Here is a 16,180-nt window from a genome sequence, read left to right as displayed (position 1 = left end):
GAATTAGGATGACATCAAGTGAATCCAAAATTAAATTCACTATCCAACAGCCTGGTATTTCCATTAAACGAAGTGGAGTCGCTCCGATTTCGTGACACAAAGTCATCTGAACAAAAAATGGACGAAAAAAAAACAGGAAGTGCATAATGTACCGGGGGGCTAATGCAACACTTCTCGGCCCTGAAAATTCTCATCTCTGTCTTCAAGGTGACGGCGAAGCGGGAAACTAGTTTGTAAAAGAGAAAAAGAGTCAGTAAGAAGGATCAAATACGTGAGGGCAGGGGGTGATGTAGAAGGACTGATGGGGAGAGTGTACAGATGAAAAAGAGGCGATTGTATGGTCGAAGAGTTGTGCTGGGTCAGGATACAACGGAATAGAACAAGGGGAATCTCGTGGATTTGAACACACATGGAGCGTTTGTAAAACGAGTCCAGGTGCATTTTTATGTTAAAAAAATCACGAATGCAGCCGTTGTCTCGATGAGCCTTATTAAACGGAACATCTGACTATTCATGGACGATAAATCTGTCGAGCCCGATCAATGAGGATTATAAACCCATCGCCGAATTTTTATTTTACATTTCACAAAGGACAAAGTACTGAGTTAAGTCTTAAAAAAATACTTTTGCACGAATATTTTTTTATTATTGAATATGAACGCATGTTTCAATTAATTTGAGTGGAAAAAATTTGGTGTTCACTGTGGTGTTCTACAATTGAAAAATTAATGAAACAATTGTTATTTTTTTTCAATGAATTTCTCCCTGCGCTTGAACGAATCATCAATAATCCATATGTAATGAACAAGTATCGTGTCACTGCGTGTTTTTGATCCTATATAGTTGCATTAATGATAATCATCATCCCCTCGAAATCCATAATCATTCAGGCTTCCAAAGCCCTCGGATTGCTCTTTGCAGCGAATATTTCAGGGAATTACTCGACTCATTAGGATCGCGGCTTGATCCAGGCCTCATTTTCCGAATTTCACGTTGGAATTAATCGGAGAAATCCTCTATGGAGCTATCTCTATTTCACCGGAAATTACTCGATAAGGTAACTAAATTAAAAATACAATTTGCGGGGATTCATTCATTGATTATTAATTAAATTTCCGTATGAGAACATCAGTTGCCTAAAATGATGAATATTCTACAATTTCTTTCTGCACGAAATAAAAAACAGGGAGAGATTAAAAGCCTAATTGACTAATCAACTAATAACTTTTTAATTAACTAATTAAATTCAAATTTTCCAATTTTATTCTCAGAAATTAAAAAAAAAAGTTAAACCCCATCGTGGAACATAAATCAATACTATTGAGATCGCTACATCAATAATTATCAATAATCCCTTGACCCAGTTATCACCAGAGACTGTCAGAGGAAAAATAGTTGAGTATAAATTCTCAGAGGCGCCACTTCCTCAGTGAATCTCCCAGTAACATCTCTCCCTGTGACAGGGTCACTTCATTACCCCAGTGTTTTAATAAATTTCCTCGTAGAATAGTTCTCCAACTTGTACCGTCTACCCAGTACATCACCCAGACCTCGTAAGTCTCCGATTACCATTATTATCAGAAAATAGTGCAGTCATGAAACAACTCTAAAAAATATTCTCGTTATCAAGTGGGCGTCACAAGCAGCTGTTCCCTAGTATTATCAACGGCGCAAGCGCTAGGCCATCGTCAAAGCGAGCCCGGGTGTTACAAAGTTTTCCACTTGATGAAATTAATTTGATTGAATGTTGAGACGTAACGGAGTTTGAAATCAACTCGGTTGGGTTTGCAATTGAGAGAAATGGTAGTGTCGAGACCTTTGATGCTGCTAATGAGCGATCAAACACGTGCAAATACACATGACACGTTTTATAGGATGAATTTATGAGCGGGTGGGCGTAATTACGGAAGATTATTTGTTTATCTGAATGGAGGTAATTCGGATGATGAGAAATTCCATTTTTTGATGAGTTCTCCTCGCATTGTAAGGTCCTTTTTATTGTTGGGTATAAATTTTTTGTTGAATGTTCCGTTAATAATTTGGTGCATCTTCTTCGATTTTCTCTTCGAAATTTAATTCCCCTCTAAATAAGGAGACGATGAGGATATCATAAAAACATAAATGCATATTTTTTTTCATCTCATTAAGGAAATTGTGAAATTATTCCAAGAGTCGCGGTATCATTATCATCTCCATATTATATATTTACCTGGAAAAAGTTTCAACCCCATGAAATTGCGCATGAAACGTCACAATTTGTTCGTCCAAAGAAAAATGGTAAAAATGTGAATTATTTGATAAATTTTTAAAGTGATGATTTTACTCCTCCCCTAATCAAGATTAACCATGGCTGTGAATGTCGTGAGATGCCTGAACAAACCACGTTTGAATTACATGGGCCTGATGTACAGAAACGCATGCACCTCAAGGTTAATATCTCCCTCAATCGAAATACCCTAAATATTACAAAGTCCTCGAGTAAATTGTCCTCAACGACTTCCAGTGCAGATTCCAGCGAAACTTACGATCTGGTTGTAGTTGGGGGTGGAATTGTTGGTTGTGCAACGGCACGTGAGATGTTGGAAAGGCACCCCCAGCTCAAGATCGCGATTGTAGAGAAGGAGAGTAAGCTGGCAATGCATCAGACTGGCCACAACAGTGGGGTTGTACATGCGGGAATTTATTATACACCTGGTAGCATGAAGGTACAACACAAAATGATACTTTATCATCTTGCAATGACCGATAACAAATTCTGGACGATTTATGTAGGCGAAAATGTGCGTTGAAGGGCTCAAAATGTCGTACGATTACTTTGGGAAGCATGACATACCGTACAAGAAGGTGGGGAAGTTAATTGTGGCTCAGACGCCTGAACAGGTGAGCAGGATCGATGAATTGTATGAACGAGGGATAAAGAACGGAGTGCCAGGACTGGAGATTATTCAGAAAGATGGGATAGGTAAATTTTCGGAAAAATGTAAGGTAAATTATATTATCAACTTCTTTTGCTTTTGCCCGAGTGCAGCAAAGCTAGTCAAAAATGTAATTGTCTTCATGCAATAATCAAAGGGAGAAAAAGCAATTTGGTCACCATCCACTGGAATCGTCGACTGGGGAGAAGTCTGTCGTTTCTTCGCCTCGGAATTTGAAAAAATGGGCGGAACAGTTATTCTAAACCACGAAGTAACTGGTTTCAAAGAGACTAGTGAGTCCAAAGGGACTAACGATCTCTCTCCAATATCGGTTTTATCCAAAAATAAGGTAAATACTGACCCTCGACTGTTATGAGATTCGTGATGTGTCAATTTTGATTGAGCAATGTATTCAACTATGTTTACTCCTATATTTCCAAGACTCTCCAAACAAAGTATGTCCTCACCTGCGCCGGTTTACACTCAGACCGTCTCGCTGTGATGACAGGCTGTGACTTGAGCCCAAGAATAGTTCCCTTTCGTGGTGAATATCTCCTTCTCAACGATAACAAAAAACACCTGTGTACGACAAATATATATCCAGTTCCTGATCCAAGATTTCCATTTCTTGGGGTGCACTTCACTCCGAGAATGAATGGAGACATTTGGCTGGGACCCAATGCTGTTCTGGCATTAGCAAGAGAGGGATACAGGTTACGGATTCACTGTTACTTATTTGTAAAGAACCAAGAGAGATGAATTGGGTAATTTGTGTCAATGGAAGGGCTCGTGTTTTCAGGTGGACAGATGTTAATGTGAAAGACTGCATTGAAATGGCCAAGTTTCCAGGGCTGTGGAAACTCTGCTTCCGATTTATTGTTCCTGGTATGAAAGAGGCTGTTAAATCTATTTTTTATCCACTGGCTGTCAAGGATCTTCAGAAATTTATGCCTGAAATGACGTACAAAGATGTGAAAAGGTTTGTACTTCTGAATAATTAATTAATCGTGGAATCTCGTAGTGAGAAAAAAAATATATTTTCGCCAAATAGTAATTTCCTTCTTTTCTGTTCAAGTTAAATTTTAATTGTATTGTTATGATGCCCGCAGGGGACCTGCAGGTGTCAGAGCACAGGCTATGGACAACGATGGTAAACTGGTGGACGATTTTGTCTTCGATGGTGGTGCTGGCAGCATAGGGAGCAGAGTTCTTCACTGCCGAAATGCCCCATCGCCCGCAGCTACCAGCAGCATGGCCATCGCCAAATACATCTCCAATAAACTTGAAAAAGATTTTTCTTTCTGAGATGAGAGCTTGGAATACTCTTGATCTGTTGAATTGTCGTTACAGATTTTATCTATTAAAGCTGATTTTTTTAGTGAATCCCAGGCATTTATCATTTGTCGACGGTTAAGGACTCGTGACGGAAAATTTTTACCGAATAAAAAAGAGAACACGTTCTTAAATAATTCCATATATTTAAAAGGTGATAAAATCTCTGGCACAGGTCCATTTCTGAACGTAAAAAACCCACTGACTCCTCATTCAGTTCCTATTCATATTTACAAATATTAACAAATTAAACTATTCTCACTCCCCTTGTTGAAAACAATAGACTTCTGCCGGCAAAGTCCCAAGCTGCTGTTACATGGAAAGTCATGTTTGTCAACACCACCATGTACTCGAACAAAGCAAACATTGAATACACTGAAAAAAAATCAAATTCACACAATTAAATTTACAATTTAATGAGGACAATCGCACAGGTAAAATACTCACCGAAAGGTTCACAATATGCATTGTGCCTCCAGAAAAAATAACACGCCATAAGAATGGAAAATATATTGAGAGTCATTGCTCTCGTCTTGAGAACATATGACCTCAGCTCATTGGCATCCCTCGACATATGTCTGCAATTTTTCTCGATATAAATTGATAATCCCATGTGGATCAGGGATATTATGAGAAAAGTTATGAAGGAGAGTTTATGGAAAGCTGGAAAATACAACAAAAATTATGAGATCACATACTTTTTCAATGAGACTATAAATAATCTTTTCCAATTACCATAATTCTCCTTGGAAGTCCAGAAGCTCAAAGTCACCAGTGATAGATTTTCGAGGCTGTAAGCGAACAACGCAGCCCTGCTGACCCCCTCAGCCCACTTATGAGTAACTTCTTTATAGTAATAATAATACATAATGAATACCAGGAACCTGTTGACAGCCTGTATAGCAATAGCTGTCTTCCAGACATTCCTCTGGGGTTCATAGTTACCAATGGCTGCTGATATGGATGGTAAGAAGTTGTAAACCTGTCTCGAGCCGAAAAAAAACCAGAAACCATTTATTAAATGTATCTCCGAGCATTCCAACACTTGAAACAATATCACAGTTGCAGAATTCCATTACCTGACAATGTGTAAACGTGGCATGCTCGAAATTGTAAATAATAGACCACAGTATGCAAAAGATAAATGCAAAAAATGGTAAGGAGACTGTCAACCACGCCAACTTCGAAAAGGGAATAATAATCCGATAACTAGTGTTGTGATCTTCCCCAATTAGAGGGATGCGATCAGACTCCCCTCGGATTTTATTCATTTTTCAGTCAAAAAATACCAAAAACTAGTTAAATCCGAGACCTTCACGTCTAGAACCTCAACGGGTCACCATAAATATACTATTCCCGATAGATTAATTAATTAACTAATTAAAATTCTTTGATAAACTTCCTATTCCCTCAGGGCATCAACTCACACCGAAATTATCAATTGTAGAGCTAAAAATTCCCTCACTCCATTCACTCATATTCACCCCGATGCCACGGTCACTAGAACTTCATTTTCTTCTGATAAATGCACATTCGATTTTTTTTAAAATACTAATCACAATTATTGCACAACAATGAATAGTCGAGTGTTGAAAAATTAACCTCCAACAACTGCCAACAAGTCTCTGTTTTTGTTATCTTATCGCGAGTTATGAGTTCACGTTTCTGTCGAGAGGTGGCGACACCGAACTCTTACCCAAGAATTATGGCTGTGAAAATCAGCTGATTCGTTTGTTTGCTTACCGAACTGAGTAAAATCGTTCTTCTGTTGACGAATTACTGCAATTACAGATTTAATCACTAGTAATCTTGTGGATATTGATCCGAGGGTTTTGTAAATAGTTAAACCTGAAGTGTTTGCTGGCTGGAAAGATTTATATGACGGTGAGTGCTTCCAAGGGGTTTACTCGGAATAAAATAGTGATAGTGAGGTTATTCAGTGACTCCGGGGGATTAAACTGAGCAATCAACCTGGATAACGTGATTTACGGGAAGTGCTGAAGGGTTAAGAGAGCTTCTGCGTTAAAATGTAAGTAGTAGCAATTTAAATTAATAGTTTGAGACCTTTTGAATGAGGAAAAGGGGTGAGCACGGGGTGTAAGTAGGTTATGGATTTTTATTAAATTAAATGATGATGAATGATCATCTGAGGGGTGATAAGAAATCACGCCCATCTTTTCATTATAAAGGTGCTTCATTAAGCAATTTTATCGATTAATAGAATTATCACGTCGAAAAATATTTTCTTTTTTTTCTCTGCAATTTCCATGTTTTATTTGTCAATTTATGGGTTGAACTCGTAAACCCAAACTTACGATCCATTCACTCGTACATAAATTGCGAAATGATATCCACGTGGCACGTGCAGCCAATTTCTCATCAATTTAACGCTGCACTACATCAGGCAGTAAACGATAAACTTTTGGCCCTACATTTTGCTCATTGCGGTCGTACTCATCGGTTTCTTCGGCTTTTTTTTCTATTCCTCTTACCGGATCCTATGTTCTCCATGCCAAATCCAATACATTACGTTTCCAGTGCAACCAGCACTGCATATCACATGCAATCGATATATCGGAGAAAGTCAAATGCCTTTTGTTGCCAACCGTTTGGGTATCTTGCACTTGTAATCTGCGAGGGAAATCACAGGGTATTTATTCTGCATACATTAAACTCGTGTTTGTGGGGGAACTGCTTTAACATTCTGATTCAGGGGATTAATGTTATTGCGGGGAAATGATCGGTTGTGTCTGAGTCTTGTGGTTTATCGGGCATTCTGTTTAAAATTGTAGGCTTCCACAAATTCTAAATGATCCCTATAGAAATGACTATTTAAATATTCCCTATGGGAATTCGCGTAGGAAAAGTCCAATCGTCAGCCCCAGTCTTACCATTTGAAAATTATTTTTTTCTACCAATAAGATATTTAACATAAATTTTAGCGCTTCGTCAAAAAATATTCTGAAAGTCATTAATAATTTCCAAATTATTATCTCGTGTGACTCACGTAATTTTCTGTATTCCTCAAAAATACGTGACTTGAATTCTACTTCTGCATAAGCCAATTTCGCAGAACTTTTCCTTCAAGAAGTTTAATCTTCGATAAATTTATCTGTCCATGGAATTGGAATGAAAAATAAAAAAGTGTAAAGGACACAAAGTGTTATCAAGCCGTCAGCAGTCTTCTAAATATTCCTCGCAATTAACCCAATTACTACTCGGGTCATAAAATCTTTAAAATATCAAAAGAGTCGAGCTCAAGTAATCTAATAAGAGAATGGGTAATTGGGTAAAGCTTGGCAGCAGGATGCAGTCATTGCAGTATTTTCCACTCGTATCAATACCTCAACAAACGCTTAATAACTATCTAGGATGCTTGGCGCCTCTTCCAGCATCATTGGCCCAACTTTCAGGCACATACAGTATTCACGGTAGTTCTGCTTACACACAATGATCGTATGTATATTACCGGGACCATTTGCTAAGTGCTGAAACGATTTTTGCTCGAGCGTGATGTGTCTCGGGGTCGTATGGTTCGTACAGATGGGATATATTAACCGAGAAGTGTGTTGGCTTCGGTTTTAGTCGACATGTTTAACGTCGCCAGACGCACTGCGTCGAATACAACGCCAGGAGACTGGGCAATATTTCACGGAGAATTTATAAATACGTTATTTTCTGTTTCATTGTTCATGAGTGTGTTTGAAGAGAGTGAAATTGTTTTGAATACCTTTCAAACATTTCTTCTCCCTGAAAATTCAAATTTTTTGGAATTCTTTTGGAGCTTCGATAAATTCCTGAATTCATTGTTCTATCATAAGTCCAGCTTTTAATTTTTTTTAATTTCCTGAAATTTAAAAAGTTCTTTTAATTCGTCAAAGAAGAAACCATCCTGACACGAATCAAATTTTCCAATTTTTTATTCATGACATAATTTCAATTTATGTAAAGATTTATGGATTGTCAATCCAGCAGGATGCTCCACATGGATGTCTCTTTGACAATTGAATCCCATTTCGATCTGTAAAAGTATTTCAATTTACGTAAAAGTCCATTCTCCATCCATCTATCAATTTGCATCTCTCCCATTGAACTCCTACTCCAGCAGCGGAAGATGCACCATATGGTGAATCGTATTATTGACACGACCCACCGGTATACAGCTCTCCTCTATGACAAGCGTCTCATATAGAACTGTCAATTATAACCGTAACTAGTGTCCTTGAGAATCATTTGCAAGAGTTATTTATATCCCGTTTGAAAAAAATGTCCTTATTGTGGTGTAAAACAGGTGCAAGATCGAATTTCCATAGTGTAAAAGGCCAATTCGATGAAGTGAATAATAGTTTTCAGGAGTTGTAATTTTTTTTCTAGACTACAACTTGTTTGTTTTATTCACATCACATTAATAATTATTTCTCTTATTCCAAATACAAAAACAAAATTCTACTGTTATGTAATTATTTTATTTCTATCAAATGAATGTTTTTTTTTCTAACGTACAATTTATTAGGAATGAGTGAATTATTTGTTTTGTAAAATGAAATATATATTCGAACTAAACATAAAAATGATAAAAGTCTAACCTGAGACGTTTTACAACGGTCAGTAGTGGATCTAGTCAATAACTGTCTCAATTTCAGACAAAAAAAATATTTTCGAAAATTTTAGTGGGTTTTATGACAAATTTTTTGAATTGTCAACAACTAAATGGATTTAACGAGTTAGACATCTCTCACGTGGAACTTATCCTTCAGATTTATTTAATTTTCCTCTAAAAATAGACCTACGCCTCCGCGTTGATTGTTTCGAGCTTTAATTATTGTCCCTCTGCCTCATCCCTCAATCGAATGTTTTCCAACCTTTTTTTTATTCTCGTAATAAGGACGAAGGTCGTGGCATCAAACGAGGGGGCTAGCCTATATGCTTGACAATAGACGACAAGGCGCGTTGTGGCATTGAGTAGTGCTGCTGAAAATAAAAATTCACACATGCATTGATGACTATCATCTCTTCAATTACACCTCACGATTTTTTCCCTTTTATTCCCATCAATATTTATTCCACATTCACGAAGGAAAAATCATCGCAGAGTGAAAATTCACGAAGAGAAATTTTCTTTAAAAAATTTTATCACCATCAGAAATCATAATCATTAGAATATTTCACGATTTCGCAATAAAATTTTCAGTCCCAGCACTGGAATTCTGCTGTAGCCGTCAGTTTACCATCTTTATCGTGTGTTGGGAGTAAAATTTTTGTAAAAAATTGTACCCCATGTGTAGAATCATTGCGATGTTGACCAAAAAAATTGTAGCTTTCCTCCACAGTAGCATTCGCAACAAAGAATATAAAATCCCGTATCATGTGAATGCTTCTTCCTCCGCTCCTTTATCCTGAATATAAAGAATCCCGGAATGAAGAAATTCATGGCTTCATCCTTCCGGAAGTATTGCGAGTGGGAAGTCACTTTATGCGCATAAACCTGACATCTCGATACATCCGCGCCATTTTACTCATAAATCACGCCTTCCAACACTGAGAAATCAGTAGAAATATCCATTAACGATATCCCACTATCTTCACCCATTCAAATTACCTTTTGCATACCATCATTATTCATTGCGGCATTTGTTGTTCATAAAAAAATTTGAATTAACATTGAAATTAAAATGCAAACCCCAGATTAAAATGGAAGCTCCAGAAAAAAAATTTAATGTATTGCAACTAATGATATCGACCATATCAATAATCCAAAGACATGAGTTGCATAACTTTGAACTAATAAAAAAAATAATCATAAAATCGGAGAGTTGAGAAATATCTAATGTACTTGGATTTTCTTAAAAAAATTGAATTCTCACCACTCGAGAAATCTTCCAAGAAAGGTCATACGTAGGCCTCAGTATCTCGATAAATCGTTAATGGATCTGATGGAAACACGACACCCCATCGAACTGCGGACTGGTGGAGGAAAGGGGGAGGACGTTGGAGATAAAGTGGCGGGAATGAATAGGTGTATAATACCTATCCACATAAAAAGGTGTAAATGTATTGACGGCCAAAGTGTTTAGAAGCTCACTGAGTTTCCCCTTTCATCCACTCTCCACACCTCGTCAATTTTCAGGATTTTTTTTTTAGTTTCTCTGATGAAGTACAAGGTAGATAAAAACACGAGGAGGTAAACGTTCCATCACTCTCATGCTCATCCGCCACTTGATCACATTTGTAGGATTCTTCCACTTCCTCTTACCCTAGGGCTTTCATTCCCTGGCGCAAATGTGACGTTGAATCATCATCAATCGTTCCTCATTCCTGGATCCGTCAGTTTACGGAAGTTGGAAGATTATTGGGAAAATTGAGGAACAAATTACCGGAAATTTTTTATCCCCATTTTGATTGCTCGTCTTGGACATTGGGAGGGATTTTTTGTAATTTTTTCCCCACTATTTTCCACTTTTTTTCCATAACTAAAAATTAGAAATAATTTCGTTCCATGGTATTGACGTGGCGCGTAAAAACGTCAATTGTAATGAAATTTCGTATCGAAAATTCGCTTTCCTGGTGATATAAACCATGTTCACATCCTATCAACAAATTGTCGTTGATGATAAAGTCAAAATGGATAGGAAATTCATGAAAAATGTTTCATCACGTGGGTAATTGCCGTAATGACCGTTTGCGATTATTTATCAGCGGTTACTACCATTATTTCTTGAAAAAAAAAAATCTAAACTAAAAGAAGACGGCTTGACGCCAGTTGCAGACAATATATATCCCCTTCAACCGCGATAGGTGGGAAGCTGTTGCAGATATGTGTGTAGGCCACTTGCGTTACATTGGGCGCAAGCGCGAATATTGCGTGACGATCCGCGTGGCGCGTGAGTTAGAACTTGTGAACAGCTTTTAGTCTGTCCCCGTCCCTTCATCCGTTATCGTCCACTTCCCTTCGTCAGCATCAAGTCAAAGAAGTCAAATAAAGAAGAGGACATCTGGATTCAAAGCACCACTGTTCAACCAAAAGAAGATAAAAACATGGTGGGCATTGTGGAGGGTAAACAGAGGGAAGAAAAACATACGAAGAGCCGGATGTGAGGCAACTTCAGTGGAGTTGTGAACATTATTTTTTTCCATCCACACGTGGATCTTCCAAATGGACGAGATGAATCAGATCAATCAGCGCCAAAGTTTGTCTTAGGGGATTGTTCATCGAATTTGGGGTGAAGCTTTTGGGGGAAAATGAATGACAAAAGTACGAGCGTCTTGCGGAAGACGGAGGACAAGGAGAGAACAACAACGGCACAGAGACGCTGGAGAATGTTGGCAAGAGCATTGACACGATCCCCTGAACCTCTCATTGAACCTGAAGATGTTATATCCGTTCGACGTTTTACAAATTTCAATCTTGTTAAACCAAAAATTATGGATAATGCACCGGTTGATCCTAAATCCACTTGGTACGAGTACTCCTGCGTTATGGATAACGAACTTTTTATTGTACAAGTCCGAAGAATTAACAAAACATTCACAGCTAATGAACTTATTGGCTTCAACAATACGGGTAATGTCTGTGTCTGGCCCTCCGAGGAGTGTCTCGGTTATTACTTGCTGAAGAATCAGAGGATATGCCGGAATAAAACAGTCTTGGAGTTGGGGGGTGGTATGAGCTGTCTTGCTGGGGTACTCGTTGCCAAATATTGTGGCCCATCCGGTGTTACATTAACCGACGGAAATGTCACAAGTGTCGACAACGTTAGGTGTATCATTGCCAGAAACAACATGGCGGATTTTGTTAAATGCGGAGTGGTGCAGTGGGCCAGGGCAGCTAATGTCCTCAGACAAGCTGCCAGTGGGCATCGGGTGCAGGTATGTCGTTGCCAGGGATTTGACATTTTTTTTTTTTCGCTTCGTTTGTTACGAGGAACAATGAGATTTTGAAATTTTCCGGGTTTTGGCAGCTCGGGGTATCGGGCGAATTTAATTTCCGGGGGGGTTGCGAAAGTCATTAGGGTTTTGGCATTTGGCTTGGGAATATTTTGAAATTGAAGGTATCGCCTCATGAGTTGGGGATATTGTTCTTCATTTTATGTCAAAGAAAGCTTGAAAATTACTAGCAAATGAAAATTTGGGACTGGTAATTTTCTAGAGAATCAGCATTTGGTATTAAAAAGTGTTTCAAGTTGAGTTGACTTTGTGAAAAAATTATAAATATTGAAATTTAATTGGGAATTCAAAGAAATTATTTAATTCATTTGTCAATCGGTCGTTCTCTCAAGTTATTCATCAAGAAAATATTCCATTGATTATTCATGACATCGTGAATATTTCTAAATTGTATAACAAATCGAATTACACATGTAAATCCTCCTCGAAGACGATATTCTCAGACTTATACGAAAATCCAATTAATGTAGACATGGAGTCCCGAGACAGTGGACGAATCACGAAGAACCGAGGGCTTGTACGACGTTATTCTCAGCGCTGATTGTTTATTTTTCGACGATGTACGTTTGGATCTCGTGGAGACAATCTATGGTTGGCTTGCGGACGATGGAATTGCACTGATAATGGCACCAAGACGTGGTATGACATTCCAGAAATTTGCGGATGCTGCTGTTAAGCGGGGCTTTCTGGCCCGACAAATTGAACGATATGATGCTGACGTATGGGCTAGACACCTGGAGCTCGGGGATAATTGTCAGGAGTACTGCCCTGATATACATTATCCAGTTTTACTGGAGTTAACGAAACAGAAGAAAATACCACCGGGTTGAGACCGGAGGGCATGAAGTTTCATCATTTTATCAGGAACAAATTGAATAAATGAAGAAGAGATTTTTTTTTTCATTTAATTGTCGAGTGTTTATTCACGTTTTAATTGGACCTTTTGGGAACAAAGTATCTCGAGTCCCTGAGAATTAATTCGAGACAGTTAATAGCGTAATTACCTGGAGTAATGATACAAATTTGGAGAGATGAGCACAATCTCCGGCCTATCAAAGATTAAGGACAAATTTATCTCTCACTGAGAGAAAAAATTAACTCTGAACGAAAATTATATGTTCTACTCACTAGATTTATAGAAGTAAATTTAATCTTTTCATTGATAATTGAATTTTAATTATAGTAATCAGAGATATTTCCACTGAGCCAAAAATGTACTTAGAATCAACGATAGAAGACAAATTGTCTTCTCCAAAGTATTTTGTTTCAGTAATAATATTGTTACATTTTCATTATCATTTGTTCCCGGGAAATTATGAGTGTTCATTGAACAACGATTTGACAATTCAATATCATTCCCTTGATAGAACAGAATCATCGGATAATTCTTTGTATAACAAATGAATTCACCGGAAAGTCATACATTTTTCACGAGGGCAATTACTGCTGATAAAATTATCTTATTCAGGGAATTTCCCCCTCGAATACCTGGATAATTAAATTCCAGAAGACAGTGATTTGTTCACGGGAACATATAATTTTTCTGAAGCGACATGAGAACTAATTCTTTCTCTCAATATGAGTTACTACGGCCTTTAACTACATTTATCACGTGGCCTCATTTGAGATATCCGTATTCTAAATATCGAAAGAATCACACGCAGAGAAATGACGCAGTTAAACAGAGTAAATTTCTTCATTTGAAATTCTTCTATTCAGTTTATCTATTTGTTCCCTTCTAAGTGTTCTAATTGTAGAATACGAATGATCCATTAATTCCAAGTTACGTTTAGTTAATTTAAATAAAATAATCCTCTGTGTGTCTTCAGTGACAATGGAACGAGAGAAACATCACTACCTTCTTTAGTTTACTTCTATTATTCCTTTTTAATGAGTTTGTGAATTTACATGATTGCGATAATTGCGAGAAATATGGGAAGATCTGGAGTAATTGTACACCTGACTTATTCCACATTCGGTCGATTTTAGTAGCTGATAATGAGTAAAATTTGAAGAGAGGAAGGAGATAGTGGAGAGTATATTTTTTAAATAGAAAATTGTTGAATAAAGAGTCGAATATATTGAGGAAACTTTTGGGGAATTCCATCGATGAGAGGAATGAAATATTTAGATTCTGTTGGATAGGAGTGTGGGATGAAATGGACCGGTTTTTTCATCATTTCATCTCACTGTGCCCCACGTCAGTTTCAATTTAGAATTGATTTGTTTTTTGGGAGCGTTGGCTCATTGTTTGTTATTTCCATATTGAATCCTGCAGCGGGAAAAAATTGGAGGAAAATTATATAACAAAAAAATTATGGCAAAGTTTGCTGTAGAAAAATAACATGAGAAAAACTTGTGACTTCTATTCTTTCGACATTATTTCATGGAAATTTTTTCTATTTTATTAGGAAATCGTTTTGCCATCAGTCTTAAAAATAAATTAATGTTTTATGGAGGACATCGTATGACTCGTTCAGCGATAAGCTGGTATTTGTTGATCCAAAATATACGGATTCATTGCTGTCAAATTTCCTGCACCTCCACGGTATTTTTTTTCGGATAACGATACGAATAACGTGGAAACGGTCAAAAGTGAAAATTTATTGGACAGTTTTTCCTAAAAATTATCGTCCTCCATTGCTAAAAAATTCCACGACATTGAATAATCGTTCACGCTCGTTGGTGTAATTTTTTATATTATTGGGGATAAATTTTACAATTTCGAGATAAATTAACCTGTCGTGAATCGCCGTTAATGAGAGAAATTCATCATTCATCTCGGATCCCTTATTTAGCTCCGTAATCACTTGATTTGTCTGGTAATTTTTCCCCAACGTTTTTTCTCACCGTGTGATAATTATCCGAGTGAAAGAAAAACGATCCCTTCGAAAGGACCAATTCTAGTTAAGTCTAGTCATAGAATTATAAATAGTATTCAACCAATTATATCCCAATGTCTATTATCAAAGAAAGATTATGTAAGAATTACAGAGAATGTTTACGAATAAATAAATGAAATTATTTTGCATTTCTCTTTGATTTTTTCAAGTTGAGTTGCTGAATTATTAAGGGAAGGTCAGTGTTTGTGGTTTTATGCCAAAATAGAGGAGAAATTAATTAGTCCCCCATAAACTTAAACGCAAATGTTGATAAGTTGTACAAAAGTTTAGTAGATTTTGTACCATTACATTGACCTTGGCCTTCAACTTTACTCCATGTCACGGGCTTCTCTGTACAGCTTTTGCATACCTGAACACTGCGGTTTTCCAGAAAGTGTTTTGAAAGCGAAGCCAGAGTAAAGAAGCCTGTTGAGCAAGGGTGGGACTAATGAATATAACACTCCAGACACCTGTGAACATGAATACCCAATGCCATCAATACTCAGGCTTTCAACGAATTAGAGATACCGCAGGCTGTGAAAGCTTTGGAAATTTTATTATTTCGAAATGACGTCAGGAGATTTATGCTTAATTCTGCTGCTGGTACTCTGGCTGCACTTGTATGGAACAAATACATTAAGAAAACAAAATATTTTTGACAGGAAATTACTCATATGAATAATTCATTGGAAGACATAAAATTTTTCGTTTTACATTTCTGTACATGTTTCGAACGATAGGATATTGTGGTTAGAGTGTTATTAAACTCCAAATCGTTAACTCCTGGTGAATTGTTTAGCCATTCAGTGCCAAAAGACGTTTCACAGGCTTTGAAAATACAAGCAAATCCTCTTTGAACTTCTCCTTTGTACGAATTCGTGTTCTTACTCCATTTGCTATGGTCCCCAACGTTATTTTAAGACTTTTTTTAAACCTTTCATTCCACTCATCTGGGTCTCGTAGGTAAAGGAAAAGTCCCTTATTTTTAAGTCCCATATTTTTCCTCGTTCGTGAAGATGCCGGGAAGGACTAAGTGTTCAGTAATAAATTCTCTTATTTGTCTTAAAGAACTATTTTTCATATACTAGAATTTTTTACTGCATCGGC

The 16,180-nt window shown here is 37.2% G+C and overlaps 4 protein-coding genes across 7 annotated transcripts in view; 3 read left to right on the top strand and 1 right to left on the bottom strand.

Annotated features, from left to right (window-relative positions):
- The first annotated feature begins 1,399 nt into the window (after positions 1-1,399).
- LOC135161847 (L-2-hydroxyglutarate dehydrogenase, mitochondrial) lies at positions 1,400-4,298 on the top strand. 3 transcript variants are annotated; one of them, XM_064119776.1, is made up of 9 exons: positions 1,427-1,553; positions 1,631-1,933; positions 2,340-2,429; positions 2,504-2,705; positions 2,773-2,985; positions 3,073-3,264; positions 3,357-3,628; positions 3,715-3,894; positions 4,025-4,298. In XM_064119776.1, exons 3-9 carry the CDS (start codon positions 2,347-2,349, stop codon positions 4,218-4,220), a joined length of 1,338 nt encoding a protein of 445 aa, XP_063975846.1. In that variant the 5' UTR covers positions 1,427-1,553; positions 1,631-1,933; positions 2,340-2,346; the 3' UTR covers positions 4,221-4,298. The 3 variants fall into 3 exon arrangements, with proteins under 3 accessions (XP_063975845.1, XP_063975846.1, XP_063975847.1); XM_064119775.1 differs by lacking the exon at positions 1,631-1,933 and having other exon boundaries at positions 1,400-1,553; XM_064119777.1 differs by lacking the exon at positions 1,631-1,933 and having other exon boundaries at positions 1,515-1,553; positions 2,509-2,705.
- Positions 4,299-4,373: 75 nt separating this feature from the next.
- Positions 4,374-5,891, bottom strand: LOC135161850 (post-GPI attachment to proteins factor 2). Of its 2 annotated transcripts, none has more exons than XM_064119784.1 (4): positions 5,675-5,891; positions 4,983-5,229; positions 4,695-4,910; positions 4,374-4,622 (listed from the first exon to the last, which is right to left on the bottom strand). In XM_064119784.1, exons 1-4 carry the CDS (start codon positions 5,723-5,725, stop codon positions 4,495-4,497), a joined length of 642 nt encoding a protein of 213 aa, XP_063975854.1. In that variant the 5' UTR covers positions 5,726-5,891; the 3' UTR covers positions 4,374-4,494. The 2 variants fall into 2 exon arrangements, with proteins under 2 accessions (XP_063975854.1, XP_063975853.1); XM_064119783.1 differs by having other exon boundaries at positions 5,327-5,882.
- A 68-nt stretch (positions 5,892-5,959) lies between these two features.
- The window catches only part of LOC135161848 (WW domain-binding protein 4), a 34,169-nt gene continuing 23,948 nt past the window's right edge, over positions 5,960-16,180 (top strand). Inside the window, exon 1 of the mRNA XM_064119779.1 lies at positions 5,960-6,276. Coding sequence (XP_063975849.1) covers positions 6,275-6,276 — 2 coding nt within the window. The 5' untranslated portion in view covers positions 5,960-6,274. The remainder of the gene's footprint in view (positions 6,277-16,180) is intronic.
- Positions 11,035-15,222, top strand: LOC135161849 (calmodulin-lysine N-methyltransferase). Its single transcript, XM_064119782.1, has 2 exons — positions 11,035-12,113; positions 12,662-15,222. The coding sequence occupies exons 1-2, from the start codon at positions 11,487-11,489 to the stop codon at positions 13,019-13,021; spliced, it is 987 nt and encodes a 328-aa protein (XP_063975852.1). The 5' UTR covers positions 11,035-11,486; the 3' UTR covers positions 13,022-15,222.

This window comes from Diachasmimorpha longicaudata, chromosome 4 (assembly GCF_034640455.1).
Source record: "Diachasmimorpha longicaudata isolate KC_UGA_2023 chromosome 4, iyDiaLong2, whole genome shotgun sequence".
Classification (NCBI taxonomy): domain Eukaryota; kingdom Metazoa; phylum Arthropoda; class Insecta; order Hymenoptera; family Braconidae; genus Diachasmimorpha; species Diachasmimorpha longicaudata.
The sequence above is the reverse complement of the archived record's forward strand: the minus strand, read 5'-3'. Positions and strand labels throughout refer to the sequence as shown.

What these genes read in the sequence shown, in the direction of transcription:
- LOC135161847 (XM_064119775.1), top strand. Translation starts at nt 2,347, where the DNA reads ATGGCTGTGAATGTCGTGAGATGCCTGAACAAACCACGTTTGAATTAC. An exon ending in TTAGCAAGAGAGGGATACAG is followed by an intron (nt 3,629 to 3,714) that starts GTTACGGATTCA and finishes TCGTGTTTTCAG; the next exon opens with GTGGACAGATGTTAATGTGA. An exon ending in ACGTACAAAGATGTGAAAAG is followed by an intron (nt 3,895 to 4,024) that starts GTTTGTACTTCT and finishes TGATGCCCGCAG; the next exon opens with GGGACCTGCAGGTGTCAGAG.
- LOC135161850 (XM_064119783.1), bottom strand. Translation starts at nt 5,518, where the DNA reads ATGAATAAAATCCGAGGGGAGTCTGATCGCATCCCTCTAATTGGGGAA. An exon ending in CCACGTTTACACATTGTCAG is followed by an intron (nt 5,230 to 5,326) that starts GTAATGGAATTC and finishes GGCTCGAGACAG; the next exon opens with GTTTACAACTTCTTACCATC. An exon ending in GACTTCCAAGGAGAATTATG is followed by an intron (nt 4,911 to 4,982) that starts GTAATTGGAAAA and finishes TGTATTTTCCAG; the next exon opens with CTTTCCATAAACTCTCCTTC.
- LOC135161849 (XM_064119782.1), top strand. Translation starts at nt 11,487, where the DNA reads ATGAATGACAAAAGTACGAGCGTCTTGCGGAAGACGGAGGACAAGGAG. An exon ending in CCAGTGGGCATCGGGTGCAG is followed by an intron (nt 12,114 to 12,661) that starts GTATGTCGTTGC and finishes CAATTAATGTAG; the next exon opens with ACATGGAGTCCCGAGACAGT.